The sequence below is a fragment of the Manacus candei genome, unplaced genomic scaffold (genome assembly GCF_025592945.1).
Source record: "Manacus candei isolate 608988 ecotype Guabito, Panama unplaced genomic scaffold, ASM2559294v1 h1tg000045l, whole genome shotgun sequence".
Taxonomy (NCBI): Eukaryota; Metazoa; Chordata; class Aves; order Passeriformes; family Pipridae; genus Manacus; species Manacus candei.
This window is the reverse complement of record NW_026138093.1, coordinates 2,997,120-3,021,920: the sequence shown is the minus strand read 5'-3', so window position 1 is coordinate 3,021,920 and position 24,801 is coordinate 2,997,120. Positions and strand designations below refer to the sequence as shown.

General features: G+C 49.7%; 1 protein-coding gene and 2 pseudogenes across 1 annotated transcript; 2 read left to right on the top strand and 1 right to left on the bottom strand.

The window, feature by feature from the left end:
* LOC127474809 (uncharacterized) overlaps positions 1-24,801 on the top strand; it is a 1,721,191-nt pseudogene that overhangs the window by 216,044 nt on the left and 1,480,346 nt on the right.
* Positions 1-24,801, bottom strand: part of LOC127474807 (zinc finger protein 501-like) — a 118,227-nt pseudogene that overhangs the window by 24,325 nt on the left and 69,101 nt on the right.
* Positions 22,090-23,253, top strand: LOC127474935 (olfactory receptor 14J1-like). Its single transcript, XM_051796267.1, has one exon. It carries the CDS (start codon positions 22,105-22,107, stop codon positions 23,059-23,061), a length of 957 nt encoding a protein of 318 aa, XP_051652227.1. The 5' UTR covers positions 22,090-22,104; the 3' UTR covers positions 23,062-23,253.

Genomic DNA, 24,801 nt, shown 5'->3' with positions numbered 1-24,801 from the left:
TCCCAGCTCGGGAACCCTCCAGTTTGTGACATTCCAAAGACCCTCCCTGATGCCCAGGACAATTCTGATCCCCCTCAACAAACACTCCTCCAACTGTGACCCTTGTCTGGTGGGAAACACAAAGGGATTTGGGGAGTGTTTCCCTGACAACAAGGAGAATTTGGGAGAGGGACCTTTCCACAGCCAGCTCTTGATGTGTCCACACATCTCTGCCTGGGTGTGGGTGTGAATTGACTGTGGTGTGAATGTTGTTATTGTGAATCTCTAATTCAGTCACTGTTAAAATTGTGGCAAATGCTATTGAACCACTTGATAATTGTTCAACTGGTCAATGACTGTGCTACTAATCTCTTTTGCCTCCTTGTCTTTGAATCCAAATCCTTTGTGCCCTGACCCTCTTGCTTCCCAAGGCTCTGTGTAAATCATTCCTTTTCATCAAAAAATATATACTTTTTGTGACTTCCACTTTAAAATCTTCCTCCTTAGCTAAACTACAAAACAACTCCAATTAACAGTAGAAGTCTTGAAGACTTGAAGACAATTAAAGGAAGGGAAATAATTTGTTTTTCAGTGTTTTAATGGATCCCACAGTGTGTTTAGAGCAGCATCAGCTGTCAGTCCAAGATGGGCTATGGCAGAACTGGTGAGGTTGGGGGGTGAGGAGCAAGGTTGATCATACAGGGTCAGTGTGGATCTCCTGAGGAGACACTCAGCATCAAGATCACTTGGAGAACACCTCTATCACCTCTTCTCTGAACTTAAAAATATCCATAATTGAATTAAAACAAAAAAAGTACAAACTTTGAAGACTTGTTTTGAAATTGTCTTGAAGACAATTAAAGGAAGACAAAGAGATCCTGAGGGATTTCTGCATTTTAATGAGCCCCACAGGGTGTTTGCAGCCCAGTCCATGATCCTGAGGTGCTGAGAGAAGATTGAAGAAGCTGCTGAAGAAGTCAGAAGCCAAACTGCAAGTGCCTTGAAGCATTGCTGGGCCCCACTGAGGGCAGGCATTGCCAAAGCCTCCCCAGGGACTCCTTGGAGCAGCTCCTTGGAGGCCAGGAGTGCAGGCAGACAAAGGCTCTGGGCAGGCCCCTGCAATGCTGAGCAAAGCCTGCCTTGGTTTTGTGGAGCACAAAGGCCAAGGCCTGAGCCCCAGGCCCTGGCCCAGCAGATCCTGTCCCTCCCGGCTGGCTCAGGGCTGTTTGGGGGGCACTGGGATGGGAGGGGGAGGAACAACAAAGGCCCAAACCTGGGCAACCCCTGCCAGGCTGCTGAGGGAGGGGCGAGGCAGAAACCAAGGGCAGAACCTGCCAGGCAAGTGTCTTGTGGTGGCCTGAGTGGCAGAGGCAGCTGCCAGAGGCAAGGGGACAAAGGCCTGGGTGCCTTTGGGCCTTGCAGCCCTGCCAGAGCCCTTGGCCATCTCTCCTGCAGGCTGTCCTGCCCTGGCCCTGCTGCTGCTCTGGCCTTGCAGGCTGCACACACCCCTCCTGCTTTCCCACCCCCTCCCAGCAGCATTTCTAGACCCTCCCTGATGTCTCTGCACCAGCTCTGGCTGTTGCCATGTGCACTTGGCCTTCTCAACTTGGATCCTGAGCCCCTGTGCCACAGGACATCCCTCCCAGAGCCCAGGCCCTTCTCCTGGGGGTCACTGCAGAGCTGAGCAGATCCAGGTCACCTCCCATTCCTCTGCCAACCCCCTGGGCCTGCTCTGGGCCCTCCAGGTCCTTGCCCTGCTCCCAAGGGCTGTGGAGGTGCTGAATGGTCAGGGCTTGGGGTTTAGAGCTCACGGTGGGGATCAGGCAGAACTTTGGGAGGTTTGTTGTTCTGCTGGCAGTGTCTGCTTCAGGATTAGGGGAAGAGGGTTTTGGGCTGGGTTAGGATTAAAGCTTAGGTTTTCATACCAACCATACAGGTTTGGGATTGGTAAGAGTCTGGAGTTCTGGGTTTGGGCTTTGCCTTTGAGTTCAGGGTGAGATTGGAATTAGAGCAGTGGATTCCTTTCAATGGGGGGGCAGCACTTTTAGGTAGTGTTGGGATTTGAAGTTACAAAGAGAGTAAAGGCCTAACGGGAGCGTTCGCACAGTCAGTGTTTCAGCACCCTCAGCATTCCCTGAGCCTGTTTTTACCTCATCAAAATCTTTCCTCTTTGTTGGTGTGTTGGGTCTGGCTGAGCTGCAGTTCAGTTCCCCACAGCAGCCCTCCCAGGGCTGGGCTTGGCATTGGCAGCTGGAAGGGGGTTGAGAACACCCCAGTGTTTTGGCCACTGCTGAGCACAGCACCAACACTGGGACATTCCTTCCTTAGCTGAGGGCAAGAGCCTGGCAGGGGACCCAAGTAGGCCAGCTGAGCCCAACTGACCCAAGGGACATTGCAGCCCATGGGAGGTCAGCTCAGCTCTAAAAGCTGAGGCCCGGAGCAGGAGGGGGGCATTCATTGTCTGATGGCTGCCTGCTGAGGAACCGTCCCGCGGACCCAAGCCCTGCTCCTGGGGAGTGGCCGACCATGGCTGCTCATGGGAAGCAGAGAACAAACCCTGCTGTTTTTCACTTCTGCGCATGCAAGCTTCGCTTTCCTTATTGCTTTAAATAAACTGCCTTATCTCAACCCATGGGTTGTTTGTTTTTTTCTGCCTTACTCACTTCCTTTCCCACTGGGAAGGGGAGTGATGGAGTGGCTGGGAGGGCACCTGACGAAGGTCAACACACCACAGTCGCAGAGGAAGGATCCCAGATAAACACAGCACTGCATGAGAGTTTATTTTGTTGAAATATAGAGATAGCACGATTACTCAATTACAGCGTTAGAGAGACAAATTCAAGAGGTAAACAGTGATCCAGATGAAGGGATGAATAAAAAAATTTCATTGTGTGCAATGTATTGACAAGAAGAACCCCCTGACTACCACCAAAGACCTGAGAAGGAAGGCTGAGATGCTCATGAGTTTCATTATGAATGCTGTACAGAGGAAAATAGGCAGGTTATTGCTGCTGAAAAGCATCTAGTCATCATTTTCCTCAGAGTGTCCCTGAGCTCCTGGTTCCTCAGGCTGTAGATAAAGGGATTCAGTGCTGGAGACACCACTGAGTACAGAACTGACAGGGCCAGATCCAGGGATGGGGAGGAGATGGAGGGGGGCTTCAGGTAGGCAAATATGGCAGTGCTGACAAACAGGGAGACCACGATCAGGTGAGGGAGGCACGTGGAAAAGGCTTTGTGCCGTCCCTGCTGAGAGGGGATCCTCAGCACAGCCCTGAAGATCTGCACATAGGAGAAAACAATGAAAACAAAACCACCAAATATTAAAGAGGAACTAACCACAGTGAGCCCAAGTTCCCTGAGGTAGCCTGAGTGTGAGCAGGAGAGCTTGAGGATGTGTGGGATTTCACAAAAGAACTGGCCCAGGGCATTGCCCTGGCACAGGGGCAGGGAAAATGTATTGGCTGTGTGCAGCAGAGCATTGAGAAAGCCAGCGGCCCAGGCAGCTGCTGCCATGTGGGCACAAGCTCTGCTGCCCAGGAGGGTCCCGTAGTGCAGGGGTTTGCAGATGGCAACGTAGCGGTCGTAGCACATGACGGTGAGGAGGGAAAACTCTGCTGAGATGAAGAAGAAAAAGAAGAAGACCTGTGCAGCACATCCCTTGTAGGAGATGGCTGTGGTGTCCCAGAGGGAATTGTGCATGGCTTTGGGGACAGTGGTGCAGATGCAGCCCAGGTCTGTGAGGGAGAGGTTGAGCAGGAAGAAGCCCATGGGGGTGTGCAGGTGGTGGTCACAGGCTACGGCGCTGAGGATGAGGCCGTTGGCCAGGAGGGCAGCCAGGGAGATGGCCAGGAAGAGCCAGAAGTGCAGGAGCTGCAGCTCCCGCTTGTCTGCAAATGCCAGGAGGAAGAACTGGGTGAGGGAGCTGCTGTTGGACATTTACTCCATCATCAGAGTATTTTAATCTGTTTAGGAGGAAAAGTCACTGCTGAGTTAGACCAGGCTTCTGCAGCCAAACATTACATGTCTCACAGCCACCCCACTCTCAGGCTCTCTCTCCTCACTCAGACCTCCCTGCAGCTCCCTCCCCTGAGCTCTGGCTTTTGTGGGTTGAGGGGACCATTGGAAGCAGTAACTCTGTGATGGGCTCCCAAGGACTCCTTCTTGCTCTGCTGAGAGAGGGAACTTGGAATGCAGGGTGATCTCAAATCAAATGTACTCATAATACATCCAAGAGTTTCTCAGCTTTGCTGTTTGCAGTTTGCCCAAATGTTGCCCGTAAACAGAGACACAAACCAACAGAGTGCCGGTTTATGGGTGCTTTATTCGGGGCCCCGGGAACCTGCGGGCTAACGCCCCAAGTCAGGATTCCGACGACCCTCGTTCTCAGTTCAGCTTTTATACACAAACAAGTTCACATGTATTCTCACGGCTAAAACAATTACAGTTTCTATAGCAACCCAGGTGCAGTAGTTTATAACAATTAACAATCATCTACTCTAATCATAAATCTGCTTAAGTTGTCCTACCCCCCTAGAAACTGTTTAACAGACCCTTACCACATCTAAGGTACAAATCGTTACGTACATGCTTGACTAAATCTTTTGATTATTGTTTCTACTTCTTCAGTACATTCTATTCCCACGAACAAGGCTGCTGCTTAACTCACTACTGTAATGTGTTGCTTTCTAGGCCTTACCCTTTTACTTAAGCCTTAGCCATTCTACTACTAAATTTAAACTGCTTTGCAACAGTCCCCCCTTTTGAGCATTCTTCAGGCTTTGCTTGCAAGGATGCTCAAATACAGCAATCTTCAGGTTGCAGTTTCTTGATGGATGGGAGGTGATCCATTTTGCGGTGAGATTACTTCTTTTCTTGTTATAGCTTTCATGATTCGTCTCGTATGTTGACCTTCTTTTACAATCATTCCTAAAAGACACTTGTAAACAGTTATGGCTATGACAACAATTATTACAATCAATATTCCGTACTGGATAACAGAAGATATCCATCCTGACACATGGAGACCTAGGGAGCTGAATAATTGTCCTATCCAATTGTGTTCCGCTTCTTTCTGCAGTTTATGAACATTCTCGTCAATTTGTTCTAATTGATTAATATCTTTCTCTACTTCTTGAGTGACATTTGGGATGTGTACACAACAATGCTCATCCTTTGCATGCAGGTAACCGCAAACTCCATGTTCTTTGAGTAATATCAGGTCTAATGCCATGCGGTTTTGTATGGTCATTCTAGAGGTGGCTTGTAATTGTAAATTTAGATCTTTAAATCCTTTCTTAGTGACTGCTGCTAACCTTTCGGTCTGGCTCATCAGTTTGAACAATATTTCTCTATTTCGATATGTTGAAATTGGGGCAAACAAAGATTCTAGTGCCCATCCGAATTTAACTCCTGCTGATGGCTCATGCCAATCTGTTAGTTCCAGGTCATTAATGTCATTACTAACTTCTCTTTTCTCCCGTGGTCGCATCTCTGCTGGTGTTAACTTCTCTTTTCTCCAGAGTGGACAAAGAGTAGGTATCCCTAGTGTGACAGGTACAACCGGACCGTCTAGTGGCATGTGGGTGGTCCATTGACCATGTCCCATGACCCATACTAGGTTTCCGGGACTTCTAACTGTAGTAGTGTGACAATCAATGTTTTTCACATGTCCTTTAATAGTATGGTTATATCCTCGACACTCACATCCTAACTGCAGGAGGGCTTTGACTGGCATTAAGCCTATTTCATCGTCTGGGGTATCACATGTATATATTCGGGTACAATTCCAATCCTCTTTTGTATGTGTTTCTGTCCTCCAATTATGATTCCCTCTATTTCCTGTAGAATAAGTTTGATTCTTTTTCCCCTTCCAGTGAATGCACCACTGTACCTTTCCAATATAACTATATGTCTCTAGCAGGCTGGGTCCCCAAATTGTTTGCCATTCTTCCATGGTTGTAGAACTGGTAATATTTTGACAGACCTCTTCTTGTTTTTCTCGTTTTACTGAAGCCGGAACTTTAGAGCATGGGTGTGTTGAATTTGTAACTAAACAGTATCCTTTTAATTCATTAATTGTTTCACTTGTTACCCATGTCCCAATTACTACCCATCGGAAATATCCCGGCATCTGTTCACATTGCTTCTTCATCATTTTGTCACTTAATAAACATACATCTACCGTTTCGCTCCATGTGATGGTTACAAATTTGCAATTCCTTGTAATATTCTTAAACATTTTGGGTATTTCTGGCACTGGAATTATTCCCCATGGAATTGGGTCTCCTGCTGCATGAGGCATAGGGAGACATGCAGTAATTTTAGTAACGTTTTGTACTTTCCCAAAATCTCGAATTAGGCCCACAATTAAATTTTCCTGTTCTATTTCTCTATTCGGAATCTGCAGATCTCTCACATGTCGAGTTTTCCTAGGGGGTATAACTTGTACCTTAGTCATTATTTCCCGAGTTGTGTTTATCATGTGTATTTCTACATACCCATAATCAAAACTCCTTTGAATCCAAACTACACACATGTATGTCCCTTCTACGGTTTTAGACACCTCAGGTACCTGCAGGACGGTATAACCCTTTTGTTGTGTCGCATCCCAAACTGTTGTCACTCCTTCTGTTATGATTCGATCTTGATCCCTCCGTTTCCACTTGACGTGGACATCTCTTAATTCAGCTCCCTGGTCATCTGAAAACAGACAAGTTAAGTTTACATCAGTGTGTTCTGGTACAAACAAATAAGGATCTGGGGTTTCAATTCTCACGGTGGTCTCTGCTAAACTTATCAACCCCAGGAATACCACAATCTTCAATTGTTGGCTCGAAATACCATCTTTGTAGGTGAGTGAGGTTCTACCGACCATGAGACTGGAACCTTCTTGACTCGGGTGTAATGGATCCAATTGTCGATTCCCTCGACTTTCACCGCCGTATAAGTGGTCATTATCACCTGGCGAGGACCGTCCCATGTTCCCTTTAATGGTTCCACTGACCAGTTCTTCACATAGACTTGGTCTCCTGGAGAAATGTCATGAACCGGATTCTCCAGGGGCAGAGGCCGATTCCACTGCAGCGCTCCTCTGAGGGCTGTGAGGGTCTTATTCAAAGATAACACATAGTTAAATACTGCCTGATCACCCACTACATGAGGATCCCCTTGGTAAGTAGCCGCATGATAGGGCTTGCCATACAATATTTCGTATGGACTTACTCCTATTCTTTCCCTTGGTTTAATCCTAACTCTCAGCAGAGCGAGGGGTACTGCTTGGGGCCACTGGATTTTGGCTTCCTGACAGATCTTCTTCAATTGACCTTTTAATGTCTGATTCATTCTTTCTACTTGTCCACTAGACTGCGGTCTCCATGGTGTATGGAGATTCCATGTTATCCCTAATACAGCTGACACATCTTGGACTATCCCTGCTGTAAAGTGCGGTCCTCGATCAGAGGACAACCCTAGGGGAACTCCAAATCTTGGGATGATTTCCTTCAGAAGGGTTTTCACTACTTCTTTTGCCTGATTGGTCCTACATGGAAAAGCTTCTGGCCACCCTGAGAAGGTACAAACATACACTAGCAGATATTTAAAAGTTTGGGCCTTAGGCAACTCAGAAAAATCTACTTGCCAATAGTCTCCTGGTAACTGTCCTACTTGTAGTTTTCCCATTTGTACTTGCTTCCTGACTACTGGATTATTCTTTATACACATAGGACACATTGCATTCACCCTTTTAGCTAGTGTTAACATCTGGTTTGAGAAAATTTCGTTTTTCAAGAATTTCACTAATGCTTCTGCACCCCAGTGGCACTTGTTGTGTTCCATCTCAAGCACTGCTTTCATTATTCTGACTGGTAAAATTACCTGTCTCGTAGGAGTGATATACCACCCCCTGATATTTTTCTTTGCTTCCATCATCACAGCTAATTTCTCATCTTCAGGTGAATAATGCGGTTTCTCTTCCATGAATGCTATTGCTGGATTATTCCGGGTTGGTAAAAGAACCATTTGAGTCCATACCTCTTTCGCAGCCCTCCTGGCTGCTTGGTCAGCGTATCGATTTCCCTGAAACTCTCGTCCTGGATCAGCCTGGTGTCCTCTGACATGCATTATTGCCACTGCTGAGGGCTTATGTATTGCCTCTAGCAATTGTAAAATTTCTTCCCGATGTTTAATCGTTGTCCCCTGAGAAGTAAGAAGTCCTCTCTCCTTCCAGAGTGCTCCGTGAACATGAACTACCCCAAAAGCATATTTGGAGTCAGTCCATATGTTAACTCTCCGTCCTTGGCTTAATATTAAAGCTCTCACCAATGCCCATATCTCGGCCTTTTGTGCAGACGTACCTTGGGGTAGTGCAGTCGCTTCTATCACTTGTTGTAAAGTGACCACTGCATACCCAGCATACCTGGTGCCATTTTCCACAAAGCTAGATCCGTCGGTGAACAACTCCCAGTCAGGATCTGTCAGTGGTTCGTCCTTCAAGTCTCTTCTGCTCGCGTAGACTTGTTCAATGGTCTCTACACAGTCATGCTCCAGGGTGCCTTCTTCCTGTGTGGACCTAAGGAATTCTGCTGGGTTGAGATGGTTAGTAATTTTCAGTTCAACATCATCTTGTTCTCTCAACAAAGCCTGGTATTGCAACATGCGGCTGGAGGAGAGCCAATGCCCCCCTTTTTGCTCTAGAACTGCTATGACCATGTGGGGCACGTACACTATCATGTGTTTTCCCAGAGTCAATTTGCGTGCTTCCTGTATTAAAATGACCGTCGCTGCCACAGCTCTGAGACACCCCGGCCATCCCCCACTTACTGCGTCTAGCCGTTTGGAGAAGTACCCAACCGGTCTCTTCCAGGATCCTAGACGCTGAGTGAGGACTCCTAAGGCCATTCGCTGTCTCTCACAAACATAGAGCTGAAATTCCTTGGTTGGGTCCGGTAGTCCCAGGGCAGGTGCTTCCTGGAGGGCTTTCTTCAGTTCCTGGAATGCTTTTTCTTGCTCTGTCCCCCAGGTTAGCTTGGACTCCTTTGCTGCTTCATACAGTGGTCGAGCAGTCAGTCCGAAGTTAGGAATCCACAGCCTGCACCATCCGACCATTCCTAGAAAAGATCTCAGTTCTTGATTATTTCTAGGCACAGGTATAGCACATATTGCTTGGATTCTATTTGTTCCCAGGCGCCGGACTCCTTGGGAAATTTCACATCCCAGATAGATAACTTTCCGTTTTACTAGTTGTGCTTTTTCTTTTGAGACTCGGTAGCCTGCTTGGCCCAGCATGTTTAACAGTTCAATAGTTAACTGACGACAAAGTCCCTGTTCTGTAGCTCCTAAGAAAATGTCATCTACATATTGCAGTATTATATATGAAAAAGGAGATTCTTTTACCTGAGTAGTCTTCCATTCCTCTAGTTCCTTTGCTAACTGATTACCAAATATCGTGGGTGAGCATTTGAATCCTTGTGGTAATCGAGTCCAAGCGAGCTGTCTCTTTCGTCCTGTCTCCGGACTTTCCCATTCAAAGGCAAAGATTTTCCAACTTTCTCGTGCCAGTGGTATGCAGAAGAAAGCATCTTTCAAATCAACCACAGTAAACCACTGAAACTTCTCAGACACAGATGTTAGCAAGGTATAAGGATTTGCTACAACCGGGTGAATATCTTTTGTAATAAGATTTACTGCTCTCAAATCTTGTACTAATCTATATTTTCCATTTGGTTTTTTTATCGGAAATATGGGGGTGTTAAATTCTGATTCACATTCTTGTAATATTCCTAGAGTTAGGAACTGTGAAATCATAGGGGCTATTCCCTTTCTTGCTTCTAAACTAATTGGGTATTGCCTAACTCTGACAGGTTGTGCTCCTTCTTTTAATTCTATTCTAACTGGGGTGGCTGCTTTAGATTTCCCAGGAACCCCGGTCTCCCACACCCAGGGTACAACAGCCTGTTCAATCTCTTGGGGTATTTCTTCCTTTTCCACTTCTTTCACAACAAAAATTTTTGCTAAATTTTCTTCTGGAATTTCTATCTTGACTCTCCCTTTTTCAAATATAATTTTAGCTTGCAAGGCTGAAAGTAAATCCCTTCCTAATAAACATTCAGGACTGTTAGGCATGTACAGAAATTGATGATCTAATTCTCTTCCCTTAAATTTGATATCTAGAGGTCGCAGAAATGTTCTTTCCTCTATCTGTCCTGAAACTCCCACTACTTGTACGGTTGAATCACTTAATGGCCCCATCAATTTATTCATTGCCGAAAAACTAGCTCCAGTATCTATTCTAAATTCCGTCGGCTCCCCCTCTACTTCCAAAACAACCTTTAAGTCTGAATCTAGCCGACTCTGTCTTCCACAACTCCCTAACATAAATGCTTGGGCGACACCCTGTGGCGTGCCCATACCAACAGGGTTTTGTGGATTCACAAAGCTTTGAGGATTCCAAGGATTCATTCCATTTCCAGCATTTAATGGGCATTTGTTTTTCCAATGTCCTTGTCCTTTACAAAGAGCACACTGATTTGGTCCTATTCTACCACGTCCTCCCCCGTATTGATTTCCAAATCCCGACTGATTGTTAAATCCTCTACCCATTCCTCCCCTTCCCCTATTACCACGACTTCTTCCTCTATGGCCACCGGCCCCATTGTTCTCTCCTGAAGCTTGTAAAAGCGCCAACAAGCTCGCTTGTTGTTTCTTAGTACTTTCCTTTTCCCGATTGTTGTATGCTTTCCAAGCCACTTCTAACAATTTCTCTAAATCTCTTGTTTCTCTCCCTTCCAGTTTTTGAAATTTCTTTCTAATATATTCTTGTGATTGTCCCATAAAGATCAATGCTAATTGTAATTCTCCAGACTCGTCTTCCACGTCTAAATCTGTATACCTCCTAGCTGTTTCCTTTAGCCTTTCTAAAAAGGCAGAAGGGGACTCAGTCTTATCTTGCATTACTGAATATAACTTAGACCAATTCAACGTTTTTGGAATGCCACATCGTATTCCCTCTACCAATAATTCCTGGTAAATTTTTAACTTTTTATAATCTGCGGGGTTATTAGCGTCCCAATCGGGATCCTCCCGCGGTACAAAATCATTTACCGTCCCCCGCGCTGCCCGAGGCAGGGTACGAATCCTTTCCTTTGCTCTCTCCACCATCACCTTTAATACCATTTCTTTTTCTGTTGAATCTAAAATTGTATCTATTAATACCTGTAAATCATTCCAGTCCGGGTCTTGTGTTTTTATAACCATTTTTATAACACGAGCCACCCGCTCAGGATTTTCTCTATATGTCCCAGCTGACTGTTTCCAAATTAGTAAATCATTAGGCGAAAAAGGAACTTTTATCATGATTTTTCCCTTGCCTGCTCCAACCGCTTCTCGCAAGGGAGCCATCAATCTAGGGGGTGAGAGCGAAACGTCTGTCTCCCTCCCCCCTCCCCGTCTTCTTTCCCTCTCCCTTCGCCCTCTCCGAGTCCGTTCTGCTAGAGGAGTTCTGTCACATTCCCACCCCCCTTTTTCTTCCTCATCCGAGGATGATTCTAACGGGGGCATGGTGTGTGATTGTGCCCTTGCACGTGAAGGGAGACTATTTCTCGGGGGCGCACTTGGAGTTACTCCGGGGGAGACTAACAAAGACACATCCTCCTCTGGTTCTGAAAACCGTATTTTCTGCTCATGTTTATCATCCAATCCTTTCAATATCTTTATACTCCGCTCTTGACATTTCTTACATTTATCATCCTCCAGTTCCAGTTCTTTCAACACTAAGATACCACATTCCTTTTGCCATTCAGTGTTTTGTTCTAAATAATAAAACAAATCCAGATACGGTATTTCATCCCACTTCTCATTCTCTCGTAAATATCGCATCAAAGGGGTTATAATTTCCAAAGTCAGTGATCCATTTCTGGGCCACTGCATTCCTTCTGTTTCATATTGAGGCCATACATTATTACAATAATCAATCAACTGTTTCTTGCTTAACTCTTGTCCAAAATTTCCTTCCTTCCAATGTTTTAACAAGCAACCAAGCGGAGAATCGCTAGGGATATCTTTTTCTGTGCAGGATAGTGCTCTAAAGGTTTTAAATGACATCATGCTTGCTACTGGCTCACACACACACCACAATCTAAATTCATCAAATTCACAATAACACAACAACACAAAACAATACTTTTAACGACCAGCACGATAACACAACAATATAAACCAGAACAAAACCAAAACCAAAACCAACTCGCCGATTCTCCCTCTGAGAGGCGAGTGCTGGTACTGCGCAGCTTTCGCCGCGTCTTACGACCAGCGCCTAGGCTTCCCAACCAAGGTACCTTTAGCCCAACCCAGCGGGACACTCACTATCCCGTCTTATAGGCAGGCTCCCAACCAACAAACCTAAAAGAATAAAGCACCTTCGGGCTTACCTAGAGGGTTGTCCGGCGGGCGCGGGTCGGGCACGGGTCGATGTCTCCCCAGAAATCACCTGGTTGCCGGCATGGAGTAGATCAGCTCGTGAGCCGCCCAGCTACCCCCGGAGTTCCATCTGGTGTCGCCAAAACTGTTGCCCGTAAACAGAGACACAAACCAACAGAGTGCCGGTTTATGGGTGCTTTATTCGGGGCCCCGGGAACCTGCGGGCTAACGCCCCAAGTCAGGATTCCGACGACCCTCGTTCTCAGTTCAGCTTTTATACACAAACAAGTTCACATGTATTCTCACGGCTAAAACAATTACAGTTTCTATAGCAACCCAGGTGCAGTAGTTTATAACAATTAACAATCATCTACTCTAATCATAAATCTGCTTAAGTTGTCCTACCCCCCCTAGAAACTGTTTAACAGACCCTTACCACATCTAAGGTACAAATCGTTACGTACATGCTTGACTAAATCTTTTGATTATTGTTTCTACTTCTTCAGTACATTCTATTCCCACGAACAAGGCTGCTGCTTAACTCACTACTGTAATGTGTTGCTTTCTAGGCCTTACCCTTTTACTTAAGCCTTAGCCATTCTACTACTAAATTTAAACTGCTTTGCAACAAAATGAAGGACTGAGCTGAGGGAATTCTTTGTATTTTTTCACCCACTTGCACCTGCCACACTTAGGAGTGGTTGTGGAGGTTTGAAATCCCTGACATTTCTATTGCACTGCAGGTCAAGTCTTGTGGGTTCTGAGGGGCCCAGGGACGGTCCCTCAGTGCAGAGAGAAGAGCTGCTCTGCCCATCAGTCCTGTGCTCAGCTCCCTGTGCTGGCAGCTTGGAGCTGGAGGAGCATCACACTCAACTGTTCCCCTAATGAGAAACTGCACAGATATCCAAGAAATCCATGTCCAAAGAACAGATTGACACACTTCTCACCTTTTCATATCTCCCTTCCCAGAGTGAGACACAAAATGCTCCTTGCAGCTGCCCAGAGCATTTCCATGGATTTAGCACTGAGGAGTTTTCTCCATGGGGATCCTGTGCAGCACAGAGATACTATGGCAGAGCTGTGCCCTTCTGGAGGGCACCTACAGCCCTGCAGGACACCCAGGCAAACAGCTGAAGACCCTGAAGGTGCCTGGAGGGCACTTGGGCACTTGGCTCCCACAGACACCTCCCCACAGCAACACCCAAAGGGGTTGTGTCTGGACAGGAATCTGCCCCCCCTCAAACCCCACAGTGGCTCAGAAAAGCCACTGGTGAGAACAAGGAGAGCCCAGGCAGCAGGGGATGGCAGGGAAATGCCACAGTGCTGCTGCCAAGGGAGGAGGGACACAGAGAGACAGCTGGAAATCAGGGCCTTGTCCTTGCCTGGGCTCTGGCTGCTGCAGGGCAATGCACAGCCCAGCCCCCGTGGGCCTGAGGGCACAGGCTCTGCTTAGGCTGGGAAAGGAGCCCAGGCAGGAGCTGCTCAGGGAAGGGGTCTGTGCCACAGGGACAGCAGGGAGGGGCCCACATCCCCCTGCCCAGCCCTTGTGGCAGCAGCTGCCTCTCCCTGCCTGCCTGTCTCTGGGTGAGGAGCTGTTCCTGCCAGCAGCCCCTGCCTGTGCCCAGCTCAGCTCCCTGCCAGTGCTGCCAGAGCCATCCCCAGCCCAGTGCCCAGGGGCAGCTCTGCCTGGGCAGGGGCTGCAGAGCAGATCCCAGACAGCCTGCGGTGGCTGGGAAGGGGGAGGTGTTCTGGGGGGATGTGCTTCCTGAGAAGGGCCCCTGGAAATGGAGGAGGTGGAGCTGAAGCTGTGAAGAGCCCTGAGCCTGCAGCTGAAGGGCCCTACCCTGCCCTGCCCTACCCTGAGGGGTCACTCCTTCCACCCACCCCTTCTCCCTGCAGGGCCCTGGCAGCTCCTTGGCCGGGCTGAGAGCTGACCCTGGCAGGCAGCAGAGTCCCTGCCCCAGCACACAGAGCCCTGGGGGCAGGACCCTGCTCTGCCCCACAGCCCTGGGCACCCCTGGCTGCACCCCCACCTTCCCACCCCACAGCCAGCCCTGGCACAGGGAACCTTCTGGCCCTGGGCCTCTGATGGGGCAGCAGCAAGTCCTGCTCTGCAGCAGCTTCTCCTGCTGCACCCCAGCAAATCCAGCAGAGCCATCCTGACAGCTCCTGCCACTGCTGCCATTTGGCAGCTGGCAGAGGCACTTGCAGGAACTCACCTGCACTGCTCTGCAGCCAGAGCCTGACCGTGGCAAAGGGCTGGCAAGGTTCCTGCCCTGAGCAGCTCTGCCCTGTCCTCCCACCCCAGGATCCCTTGAACCTCCTGCTCCCTTCTCCTCTCTGCCCTTGCTGCCTTCAGCTCCTGCCCTGCTCTGCCATGTGGCCACTTCCCCTGCACTGCAGCAACTGGGAGAGTCCTGCTGAAAGATCCTGGAAGCTGTGGGATGTGGCAGCTTTAGGAGATGCCTCCAGGAAGGCAAGTTGAACTTTCCTACAGCCAGAGAATTCTTCCTTCAAATCCTGGGAAGGTTTCTCATGTAGTGAGAGCTCAGTCACCTCCCAGCCCAGGCTGCCTCTCATCTCTCTGCCTTCTCTCCTGTGCCCTGGGTGCTGCAGGCAGTGCCCTCAGCCCTGCTGGGCTGTGCAGAGGAGCTGCTCACCAGCAGATCTGTCTCTTTGAAGCTTCTCTTGCTTGCCAGGAGCTCCCTGTGTGCCAGGAGCCCGGCCCAGCTCAGCAGCACAGCAACAGCCCCAGGCAGCCCTTTCTCTGCCCCTCTGGGCTCCCTCCAGCTGTCCCTGGGGCTCCAGGGGAACCTGCTGGCACACAGTTGAAGGAAATAATGATGTTCCTTCTCTCAGCTGGGCACAGACACTTCTTTCAGCACTGTCATTTCTCCAAACAGACACAGAGTTAAGTCCAAGAGTCCCCTTTTCATGTCCCATCATTAGACACGAAACCCAGACAGTGCCCAGGAGGGATCTCCTTCACCTGCACTGAGGGAAGGGACTCAGCTGAGTCAACAGAGGTGTCTCCTTGTGGCTCTGCAGACCTGGGGCCAGAAGGACACTCAGCTCCCTCCACAACCCCCATGGGCTGGGATTCCTCCTGCCCCACTTCAGTGGGCCCAAAACAGGCCCCTGCAGGTGACTCCTTGTCCCAGCTCCCATGGCAATGAATGAAGACCAAAGCCAGGGGTGACCTGCTGGGACACAAAGCCCTGGTTCCTTCTGAGGGGCCAGAGGTGACCGAGATTCCTGCTGGGAACTGCAGGCTCCAGTGGAGCAGTTCCTAGGGACAGGGCAGCAGCTGTGGGATCTTCTTGGAGGCTGCTGGGACATTGCTTTGGCCAACTTCAGTGGCAGAAGGGGTCCACATGTAGGACAGAGGAGCCTGTTACTGTTCCTTCTGTCCAGGGCAGCCCCTAGAGGTGTTCAGGTGACCAAATGGAGTCAGGTGGCACAGGGAGAGAGGTCTTTCTCCTGTTCTTTATCAGGTATTTTCTACATGTCCTCAGAGTACAATGGCAGTTGTCTCCTGGACATCCCTTCACTGCTGAACCTAATTCAGGGCAGCAGAGCCTGGATTGAACAGCCAAAGAGGGGCCTGTAGTGCCAGGGGAGGTGCCAGGGCTCTGCAGCACAAGTGCAGCAGCTGCCATGGACAGCACAGGGCCTGTGCAGGAACCCTGTCCCCATTCTCAGCAGTTGTGGGACAGGCACCACCCAGGGCTTCTCAGACACACTGGGGGCCTTTGGGGCAGGGAGTGAATCCCAGCCCTGCAGGGACACAAAGGCTGTCCCTTCTCTGCCCAGCCAAGGCCGGGCCAGGCACGAGTCCAAATCCCATCAGCCCAGGCTGTCCACACTTGTTTCCTCCCTCTGCTGGCTCTTCTCTCCCCCAGCACTTCAGCAGCATGTGCTGATCTCCTCAGGGATCAGGCCTGGGATTTTCCCCCTGGGCCTGAGACCCAGCACGTCCACCCCCAAGGCCATTGTCAGCAAAGCCTCTGCACACCCCAGCTCTCGGGGCTTTCAGAGCAGCTTTCCCCACTGCAAGTCTGTTCTTACCCCGGTGCCCCACTGAGGGGCTGCAGCCAGACAGGCCCCAATGCCCTGCGTGTGGGGCACAGGCAGGAGGAGCTGCAGCCCCAAGTCTCTCTTCATTCCACTTGCAGGCAATAATAGCCCATGCCTGCTGAGACAGATCCCAGGTTGCAGGGCTGTGATGGGTTGGGAGAGAAGGCCAAGGAGACACAGGAGAGAAAGAGCAGGAGAGAGGTGTCCTCAGCGGGAAGGAGCTTCTTGGACCTGTGGAGCTGCTGTAGGGGGTGAACAACTTGGGTGAACTTTTGTGGGTGAGGGTCAGAGGAGAGAGTGGTTTGGGTGACATTGTGGAGTGAGACAAAGATCCCATTCAAGTTGGCTTTGATAACCCTGGAATTCACTGGAAAGGCCCCATGACAGGATGCAAAGAGTCCCAGAGGTTTGTGCAGGGTCTTGGTGAAGACACCCTATGGGACACAGGCCTGTAGAGCACAGCTGGCAGGTTGGTGGACAACAGGGAGGCTCATCTGCATCTGCTTCTCATCAAGAGGAACCAAGAGGTTACCATAATAACTGACTGTAGAAATGGGAATGTATGTTGTTTGCCATGGTAACTGACTGTAGCAACGGCAATGTATGCTTGTTGCCATGGTAACCGACCATAGGAATGTGACTTTATGATGGTTGCCATTGTAATCGAGCATAGCAATGCGAATCTATGATGGTTGCCATGGTAACTGACCGCAGCAATGGAAATGTGTCATGGTTACCATGGGAATCTGACTGTAGCAACTGGAAGTATGATGTTTGCCATGGTAACTGACTGTAGCAACAGGAATGCATGATGGTTGCCACAGTAACTGACTATAGAAATGAGAATGTATTGTGGTTGCCATGGTAATGGGCTGTACCAGTGGGAAGTATGGTGTTTGCCGTGGTAACTGACTGTAGCAATGGGAATGTATGATGTTTTCCATGGGAACTGACTGTAGCAACGGGAATGTATGTTAGTTGCCATAGTAAACAATCATAGCAACGTGACTGTATGATGGTTTCCATGGTAACTGACCATAGCAATGCTAATGTATGATGGTTGCCATGGTAACCTACTGTAGCAATGGGAATGTATGGTGGTTCTTATGGTAACTGACCGTGGGAATGAGAATGTATGCTGGTTGCCATAGTAACTGACCGCAGCAGTGGGAAGTATGATGATTGCCATGGTAACTGATAAGAGCAATGGGACTGTATGATGGTTCCATGGTAACTGACAGTAGGAACAGGAATGTATGTTACCATGGTAACCGACTTTAGCAAGACGGTTGTATGATGGTTGCCATGGTAACTGACCATAGAAACTAAAATTCAGATGGTTGCCATGCTAACTGATCGTAGCAACGTCGCTGTATGATGGTTGCCATGGCAACTGATTGTAGCAGTGGACCGTATGATGGTTGCCATGGTAACCAACCACAACAATGGGATGTGTGATGGTTGCCATAGTAACCGACCATAGAAAAGGGAATGTATGATGGTCGCCATGGTAACCGACTACAGCCATGGGGATGTGTGATGGTTGCCATGGTAACTGACCATAGCAAAGGGAATGTATGATGGTTGCCATGGTAACCGACTACAGCCATGGGAATGTGTGATGGGTACCATGGTAACCGACAATAGCAGTGGGAATGTATGGTGGTTGCCGTGGTAACTGACTGTAGCAATGGGAATGTATGATGGTTGCCATGGTAACCGACCATAGCAATTGGATTGTATGCTGGTTGCCATAGTGACTGACCGTAGCAACGCGGCTGGATGATGGTTGCCATAGTAACTGATAGTAGCAATGGGACTGTATGATGGTTGCCAGGGTAACTGACTGTGGAAATGGCAATGTATGGTGTTTGCTATGGTAACTGACAGTAGGAATGGGAATGTATGATGGTTGCCATGGTAACTGACAGTAGGAATGGGAATGTATGATGGTTGCCATGGTAACTAACTGTAACAACGGGATTATGCTGGTTGCCATTGGTAACTGACTGTACCTGTGGGAAGTATGATGGTTGCCATGGTAACTGACTGTAGCAATGGGAATGTATGCTGGTTGCCATGGTAACTACTCATTAAAATGGAAATGTCTGATGGTTGTCATGGTAACTGACTGTAACAATGGAAATGTATGCTGGTTGCCATGGTAACCGACCATAGCAATGGGAATGTATGATGGTTGCCATGGTAACTGACCATAGCAACGGGAATGTGTGATGGTTGCCATGGTAGCTGTGTGTAGCAGTGGGAATGTGTGATGTTTGTCGTGGTAACTGACCATAGAAATGGGAATGTGTGACAGTTCCCATGGTAACCGATTGTACCAGTGTGAAGTATGATGTTTGGCTGTAGTAACTGACTGTAAAAAAGGGAATGTATGATGGTTACCATGGTAACTGACTGTACCAATGGCAATGTATGATGGTTGCGGTGGTAACTGACCATGGCAATGAGACTGTATGCTGGTTGCCATGGTAACCAACCATACCAGTGGGAAAGTATGCTTGTTGCCACGGTAACTGACTGTAGCAATGGGAATGTGTGATGGTTGCCATGGTAACCAACTGTAGCAATTGGAATGTGTGATGGTTGCCATGGTAACTGAGCATAGCAATTGGAATGTATGCTGTTTGCCACAGTAAATTACTGCAGCAATGGGATAGTATTATGGTTACCATGGTAACCGACCATAGCAATGACAATGTATTACGGTTGCCATGGTAACTGACTGTGGCAATGAGAATTTATTCTATTTGCCATGGTAACTGACCATAGCAATGGGAATGTATGCTGGTTGTCATGGCAACTGTGATTTCCTTAGACTATGAGCACAATATTTTCATCTGCAAAAACATTAGTGAATGTCCAGAAATCTCTCAAGATGGGCTTTAAATGTCTCAAGCACATGAGTACTAGAGAGGGGCTAAGGAGCTGCGGCCTCACTGGTGTGGAGACTGAGGACAGCACAGGACAGCCCTGAGAGGGCTTGAAAACAGGATCTGGAGATGGTGCATCCTTTTGTCAGAGAAGAAAGGAGCATGAGAAAGAAAGAATTAATGCCAAATGCAGCTGGGGAGGTCCCGAGTGGACGTGAGGAAAAAGGAATTTCACTCAATGGAAAACATTGTGCTGCAACACGTCACCCAGAAGGAGTCTGGATGAGCCCAAGGCTTTGTGTGTGCAGGAAGAGCCAGGGAGGACGCAAAGATGTCAGTGCAGGAAGGTGCCAGCCAGGTGGGGCAGCCGGGGGGATGACGACAGCCTGCAGGGAAAGGGGCAGGGCATGGACACCGTAGGACAGCCTGGGCTGGAGAGGAGACAGGCATGGGGAGAAGCTGAAAGGCCCTGACACAGCCACCTTCTGCAGGCCTTTGGCCAGGGCTGCTGTCTGTGCCCCTGATGCCAGGAGGAGGGGAGTGGCCCTTGCAGCCCTGGGGCCTCATGGCCTCCTTGTCCCTGCTCAGCAGCCTGGCAGGTGCCACCCCATGGTCCTGCCCTTGGCATTGCACATCCCACATCCCAGTGCCCCAGGAGGAGCCCTGAGGAATGAGGCAGGGACAGGGTCTGCCTTCCCAGGGGCTGGGGGTCAGGGCTTGACCCTTTGGATTAATGAAACACATCCAGGTTTGCTCAGCAGCAGAGCCACCTTTCCCTTGCTTGTCCATCCTTGTCATCACTGCAATTTTCTGTTCCAACTGGAATCTGGGGACACTTTCACAGTCGTGTCCCTCATTGAGACCCAGTAACAGTACAAGAAACTTCAGTATTTCAAACTCATTTTGACTTCTTGAAAAGTTATTTGTACTTACTCTCAGGGACTGAGTTTCACGTAAACAACAACAACCCCCCTCTGGGGGTCATTAAAGACCTGGGGCTGTTGCTGTGCTGCTGAGCTGGGCCGGGCTCCTGGCACACAGGGAGCTCCTGGCAACCCAGAAGAGCTTCAAAGAGACAGCTCTGCTGCTGAGCAGCTCCTCTGCACAGCCCAGCAGGGCTGAGGGCACTGCCTGCAGCACCCAGGGCACAGGAGAGAAGGCAGAGAGATGAGAGGCAGCCTGGGCTGGGAGGTGACTGAGCTCTCACTAGGCAAGAAACCTTCCCAGGATTTGAAGGAAGAATTCTCTGGCTGTAGGAAAGTTCAACTTCCCTTCTTGGAGGCATCTCCTAAAGCTGCCACATCCCACAGCTTCTAGGATCTTTCAGCAGCACTCTCCCAGTTGCTGCAGTGCAGGGGAAGTGGCCACATGGCAGAGCAGGGCAGGAGCTGCAGGCAGCAAGGGCAGAGAGGAGAAGGGAGCAGGAGGTTCAAGGGATCCTGGGCTGGGAGGACAGGGCAGAGCTGCTCAGGGCAGGAACCTTGCCAGCCCTTTGCCACGGTCAGGCTGTGGCTGCAGAGCAGTGCAGGTGAGTTCCTGCAAGTGCCTCTCCCAGCTGCCAAATGGCAGCAGTGGCAGGAGTTGTCAGGATGGCTCTGCTGGATTTGCTGGGGTGCAGCAGGAGAAGCTGCTGCAGAGCAGGACTTGCTGCTGCCCCATCAGAGGCCCAGGGCCAGAAGGTTCCCTATGGCAGGGCTGGCTGTGGGGTGGGAAGGTGGGGGTGCAGCCAGGGGTGCCCAGGGCTGTGGGGCAGAGCAGGGTCCTGCCCCCAGGGCTCTGTGTGCTGGGCAGGGACTCTGCTGCCTGCCAGGGTCAGCTCTCAGCCCGGCCAAGGAGCTGCCACGGGGCTGGGGGAGAAGGGCTGTGGGGAAGGAACAACTCCTGGGAGGGCAGAGCAGGGTAGAGTCCTTCTGATCTCCAAAGTGGGCTGCAGGGATGAGGGCTGGTCACAGCTCCAGATCAAAGCAGGAAATTTCCCAGAAGGTGTTTGCAAGAGGCACAGACAGACAGGAGGTACCTTCAAGAGAATGAACCAGTTCTTTCAGTGTTATACTCTGGGTTGTCTGGGTGCTGACTGCAACAGGGAAATTAATCTCTGAGCACAGGAGGAGACACTGCAACTTGAACTCTGTTAAATTAGAGGGGATTGAACCTGAGAGTATCAGACATCAAAACTGTCTTATAGACAGCATCAGTGTCACTTTTTCAGCCCTGGACGCAGGGAGGCAGCTGCTGTCAGGGACAGCTCCAGGCAGCAGAGCCCTGGGCAGGGAGTGGGGGGCAAGAGCCCCCAAGGCCTGGGGGAGGGGACGTTCAGGCAGCTCTGGGGGCCCTTCCCTGCAGCTCTGCTGGGCACTGTGTGCTGGACCATAGAAATGAGGATTCCTGCAGTGGAAAAGAACCTTCCAGGTGTGATGGTAAAAATGGAAAACACAGGTACAATTATTCTAAGGACAGACTAAGCTTCTGCTCTGCAGCCCCAGCTCTTCTGAGTCATTTCAGTAGAGATGGAACTTTTGTACTCAAGGTCTGTTACATCTGACATTCCTTGTATGAGAGCTCTACCAAAAAAATTCCATGTCCCAGTACAGCAGAGCAAACCTGACTCCTTGGCAGTGCATTTGGTGACATTTGACACATTGATTTCTTTTAGAAATGGAGTTGCTCTTTCACAGAGGTCTGTCTTAACCATTCACTGTCCTTTCCTTTTTTGAACAGACCCTGTGCTAAGAAGCAGCAAATGTCCAACAGCAGCTCCCTCACCCAGTTCCTCCTCCTGGCATTCTCAGACAGGCGGGAGCTGCAGCTCCTGCACTTCTGGCTCTTCCTGGCCATCTCCCTGGCTGCCCTCCTGGCCAACGGCCTCATCCTCAGCGCCGTAGCCTGTGACCACCACCTGCACACCCCCATGGGCTTCTTCCTGCTCAACCTCTCCCTCACAGACCTGGGCTGCATCTGCACCACTGTCCCCAAAGCCATGCACAATTCCCTCCAGAACACCACAGCCATCTCCTACATGGGATGTGCTGCACAGCTCTTTTTCTTTCTGTTCTTCATCACAGCAGAGTTTTCCCTCCTCACCATCATGTGCTACGACCGCTACGTTGCCATCTGCAAACCCCTGCACTACGGGACCCTCCTGGGCAGCAGAGCTTGTGCCCACATGGCAGCAGCTGCCTGGGCCACTGGCTTTCTCTATTCTCTGCTGCACACAGCCAATACATTTTCCCTGCCCCTGTGCCAGGGCAATGCCCTGGGCCAGTTCTTTTGTGAAATTCCACAGATCCTAAAGCTCTCCTGCTCAGGTACGTCCCTGAGGGAAATTGGGCTTCTTGCTTTTAGTGCTTTTCCTTTTCTGGGTTGCTTAATTTTTATTGTTTTCTCCTATGTGCAGATCTTCAGGGCTGTGCTGAGGATCCCCTCTGAGCAGGGACGGCACAAAGCCTTTTCCACGTGTCTCCCTCACCTGGCTGTGGTCTCAATCTTTGTCAGCACTGGCATATTTGCCTACCTGAAGCCCCCCTCCATCTCCTCCCCATCCCTGGATCTGGCCCTGTCAGTTCTGTACTCAGTGGCTCCTCCAGCACTGAACCCCCTCATCTACAGCCTGAGGAACCAGGAGCTTAAGGATGCCCTGAGAAAAATGATGACTGGATGCTTTTCAGGAGCAATTATGTGCCAGGTTTTTGGTGTGTAGCATTCAGAATAGGACTCCTTAATGGCCCAGCCTTCCTGCTCAGGTTATTCGTGAAGGCCATCAAGTTCTTTTTGCAATAATTTTCTGTGCAATTAAATATTATTATGCCTCTGCTTTCTAAATTAGTGTCCACCTTTTGATTTTGACACTAAGACTGTATAAATGATGAATTGTGCTCTCTGAGTATTTAAGCAAAATAAATGACTCTGCAGTGCCTTCTTTGTCCAAGACCCTTCTTCTCAGATGTTCCTAAAGGACAGCACACTGCAGGACAGGGGGTATTTGCAAACAGGAAGGGGACAATAATCCCAGCCCAGCAGCACTGCCAGGGAGCAGCAGGGCTTGGTCTTTGCAGAGTTGCTCTCTTGCCACTTCCACACTGTCCTCCTGAGCCCCTTTCTCACTGTAAGGCCTGAGTGCTCTCTGAGCACAGTCCTGTGGGCTGGAAGCCCTTAGAGCACAGGCAGGGACAGGCCCTGGGAACTTCTGAAGCTCCCTTAAGGCATCTCCAGGATGCTGTGGCATCTTCTGCGGGCAGGGTATGTACTGCGTCACTTCTGTCACCTTGCTCCAGGGCTGGAACTCTCCTGCAGTGACACCATGACACTCCTACTCTCTGCTTTCCAGGTTCCATTTTCAGATCCAGTCTTCCCCTCCTGCTCCCAGGGACATCCTGGGAGTGATTCAGAGCTGCCATCCTGGGGCAGCTCCTGCCCAGCGTGGGCAGGCACAAGGTCTCTCCAGCTGCTCCTCTCCCCTCCCCAGTGCCACTGTTTTCTGCAGCCTCCTCCTCCTTGCCCAGCACAGCCCTCCTGGCACAGTTGGACACAGCCCTTGTTCTACCCCCTCCTCAGGCACCTGCCCAACCCCCTCAGCTCCAGCCTGATGGCCACAAACCTTCAGGGCAGGGAGCACCAGGAAAAATGCTGAGGAAACCTTTCAGCTGCACTCAAATCCAATTGGAGGGGTTGGACTCGAGGAAGAAATCCCTTCTCATTCTCCAGAATCACCAGGACAACCTGTGTTGTGTCCTAGGCACTCCTCTGGAAGTGTGGGATATGGAAAAGGTTTTGGTGTCAGGGATATTGAGAAGGCTGGGCAGTGTCACTGGGAGACCTCTCCCAAACACTTGCGAAGGCCAGAGCCAGCCCAGAGCTTCCTGGGGCCTTGGCAAAGGCAGACATGGAACCAGTCTGCAAACAGGGCAGCAAGGAGGGTTGGCAGAGTTCCAGACTGCTCAGGCTCAGCAGGGAAGGGGATAGCGCAAGTCCTCCTGCAGCCATTCCCAGGCACTGGAAGGATAAGGCAGGGATTGCAGACCCCCTGTGGGAGGGAATAGAAGAGGATGTTGTGTGCCCAGACTGTTTCAAGGCTCTTGACATTGTCTCCTGTGGTCTCCTTATGGCCAGACTGGTGAGAGCTGGACTGAAGAAGTGGAAGATGTGGTGGGTGGGAAGTTGGCTGAATGAAGAGTGTCAAATAAAATCCATGGTACAAAGTCCTCTTGGCAGCAACTTCCTGGTGAAATCCCTTAGTGATCAGCCTGTGAACACCACAGTAGAACATCTTTATTATCTCTCTGTACAATGGGACAAAATGTATTTTCAAGACCTTTGTGAATGATGCCAAATTTCAAGGAGCCCTTGAGCAACCTGTCCTAGTTTAAAGACACATATTGGGGCGGGAACTCCAATAAAATGAACTCACTCCCCTTTTATTCCCACCAGTACAGGGAGACAA